General features: G+C 37.8%; 1 protein-coding gene across 1 annotated transcript; it reads right to left on the bottom strand.

The window, feature by feature from the left end:
* Positions 1-1,891: 1,891 nt before the first annotated feature.
* Positions 1,892-2,593, bottom strand: LOC105448079. The gene has a single exon (XM_011686443.1). It carries the CDS (start codon positions 2,591-2,593, stop codon positions 1,892-1,894), a length of 702 nt encoding a protein of 233 aa, XP_011684745.1.
* Between the last annotated feature and the right edge of the window lie 368 nt (positions 2,594-2,961).

Below are 2,961 nucleotides of genomic sequence, written 5' to 3'. Positions count from 1 at the left end.
GTGCTCTTCCGATCTATGATCCGTTCTAATGATGATTCTTCGCCCTTCAATAAGGTATCTGAAATGTTTAATTGCCAAATAAATACCGAGAAGCTCTCTATCGTAAGCGCTATAAGAGCGTTGTGACGAATTTAACTTCTTCGAGAAAAAGGCAATTGATTTGTTAATTCCATCTATTAACTGTTCCAGTGACGCGCCAACAGCAAAATCAGAAGCGTCACATGTTAAAATCAGAGGAACCGAAGGTGCAGGATGCGTTAAAGCTGCGACTTGAATAAGCTCTTCCTTGCAATTTTTGAAAGCTTCTTCCGCTTGAGGAGTCCACGGAATTATTCTTCTGTCACGCTTCCTGCTATTCTTAAGAAACTCGGTAAGAATTGTCTGATTCTTAGCTGCATTTTTAATACATCTTTGGTAGTAATTAATTATTCCCAAAAATCGTCTCAATTCGTGTAGAGTATTAGGCTTTTTATAATTGATTATTGCTTTTACTTTTTCAGACGTAGGTAAAATACCTTGACTGGATACCAAATAAGAAAAGAAATTTCAGAAGAACCGAAAAGACATTTGGAAACATTAATTTTTAAACCAAATTGCTGAAGACGTTGAAAGATAGTACGTAAATGCTCGATTTGTTCCTTTTCGTTAATTGATGTAATTAAAATATCATTAAGATAGCAAAAGCAAAAATCTAATCCTCTTAAAATGTTATTCATTAGGCGCTGAAAGGTTTGAGCAGCATTACGGAGATCGAATGGCATAACCAAAAATTCAAACAAGCCAAATGGAGTCGTGACAGCAGTCTTGTGAATATCTTTCTATGCCACCGGGACTTGATAATAAGCTTTGACAAGATCTATTTTAGAAAAAATGTTCTTACCATAAAGTCCCGAAGTAAAGTCTTGAATGTGTGGTAAAGGATATCTGTCAGGAATGGTCACCGCATTCAAGGCACGGTAATCACCACACAATCTCCAGATTTGTCTGGTTTCGGAACCATATGGAAAGGAGCTGCCCATGTGCTGCTAGAAGGACGACAAATGCCTTGCTCCATCATGAAAACAAATTCGGCTTTAGCGAATTTAAGTTTTTCCGGCGATAACCTTTGTGGAGCAGAGAAAATAGGCTGACCTTCTGTTAAAATATGGTGTTCCATTCCATGATTTTTAATAGTGGAGATTGGAGCAAACTTTGTAAGATCCGGAAATTCTGCTAATAATTTTTGGTAAGAAGAATTCGGTGACATTGTACAAATTGTTAAATGATTAACTTCCGAAATTCTTCCAGGACGTGTTAACCCAGTAATATTATCAATAAGGCGTTTGTTTTTCAGATCAACAAGCAGACCAAAATGGCTGAGAAAATCTGCGCCCAAGATAGGATGGGAAACGTCCGCGATACAAAATTTCCATTTAAAAACTCTCCGAAGGCCAAGATTCAGCGTTATTAATTGAGTACCGTATGTATTAATCGTAGTACCATTAGCCGCGTAAAGTTTAATTGAAGCCGGTAATAATTTACGCCATAACTTTTTAGAAACAAGAGAAACATCGGCTCCTGTGTCCACTAAAAAGTGTAATCCAGAAGTCTTGTCCGTAAAAATAAGGCGATTATTAGCAGGACTGTTGTTAGATGCCTCGACACCCAACGGTGGAGTTAGTTTTCCTGCTTGTCGGTAATCGTTAAAGCTTCGACATTGAACAAGGTATAGTACATTTGAAAGCTTTTGAACCGAATCGTTTATGATAATTACAAATTTCCGCATCTTTCTTCGATTTAACAATGTTATCTCGCGACTTCGATCTAAATTTCTTTTTTCTATTGAAATTAGAACGTGAATTACTTCTTGAATGTCTGATTTCAAGAGCTGAAATTCTTTGTTCCAGATCCGCTAAACGGAAGCATCTAACTTCTTGGTAACTTCGACTGCGGAAACCGATGGTCCATCCGGAAAACCGTTATCGCGTTCTACAATTTTATCAGCCAATTCAGCTAGTTTATCTAGAGGAACGCTTTCGACAACCGCAAGAGTAGCTTGAACTCTAAAAGGTAATCTTTGTAACCAAATCAAATGCAAAACATTATCGGAAATAGTTCCACCAGCAAGTTGCTTAATCTCTCGAAGTAAATTAGACGGTTTCTTATCGTTAAGTTCGATTCCCGCTAAAAGTTGTCTTAATCTCTTCTCTTCCGAATCCGTGAATCGATGAATTAACGCGTCTTTTAAATTGACGTATTTATCTTTTTCAGGAGAATTTTCGATAACATCGGAGACTGTTACAAGAGCTTTCTCGTCTAAATGTCTGAGAACCGAGCTATATTTGACGTCATCCGAACGAATACGATACACAAGGAATTCACTTTCTAATTGAGCGAACCAAAGCTTCGGATGCTTGTGCCAAAACGTCGGCAATTTAATAAGACGAAATTCGTTCGAGTTAATGTGGCTTGGCTCACCAAATCGAAGTGGTTCAGCAGACGGCAAATCAGATCCTCCAGACGCAGTATCCTGAAGGTTTAACGGTATCTCACTTGACACTGGTAATAAAGCAGGCGTCTCCGGGCTTTTAACTGGCGTCCTGTTTGTCGGCATCGTGAAAAAAAACCAGGTTGTCCACTCACAGAAGACACGATGGAGATATCCAAAAATTATCACCACAATTCACTGATTCGAAACTCCCGCCATTCGAAATTCACTCCGTTAAAATCGAGGGTCACCAATTGTGGGTACTCGCAAGTCAAACTCAAGACTTTTATTAAAAATTCAAGATAATTTATTCAGAGGATCAAATATAAACTTTCACTGATGCAGTTACATTGACGAATGAATGAATGAATGTTTTTATTAATAAATGAATTTGTTGCGAGTGTACTCAACAACTTTATAATATCGGATAGGAAGTAATCTTAAACACCTTCGATCTTTCGTGAATTTATTCAGCACCGTTAATAAGACGTGTA

The sequence above is a fragment of the Wasmannia auropunctata genome, unplaced genomic scaffold (assembly GCF_000956235.1).
Source record: "Wasmannia auropunctata unplaced genomic scaffold, wasmannia.A_1.0 LD336090.1, whole genome shotgun sequence".
Taxonomy (NCBI): domain Eukaryota; kingdom Metazoa; phylum Arthropoda; class Insecta; order Hymenoptera; family Formicidae; genus Wasmannia; species Wasmannia auropunctata.
Note: the sequence above shows the minus strand (reverse complement) of the source record. Positions and strands in the feature narration are given on the sequence as shown.

Coding starts and splice junctions, on each gene's coding strand:
- LOC105448079 (XM_011686443.1), bottom strand. CDS start 2,593: ATGCCGACAAACAGGACGCCAGTTAAAAGCCCGGAGACGCCTGCTTTA.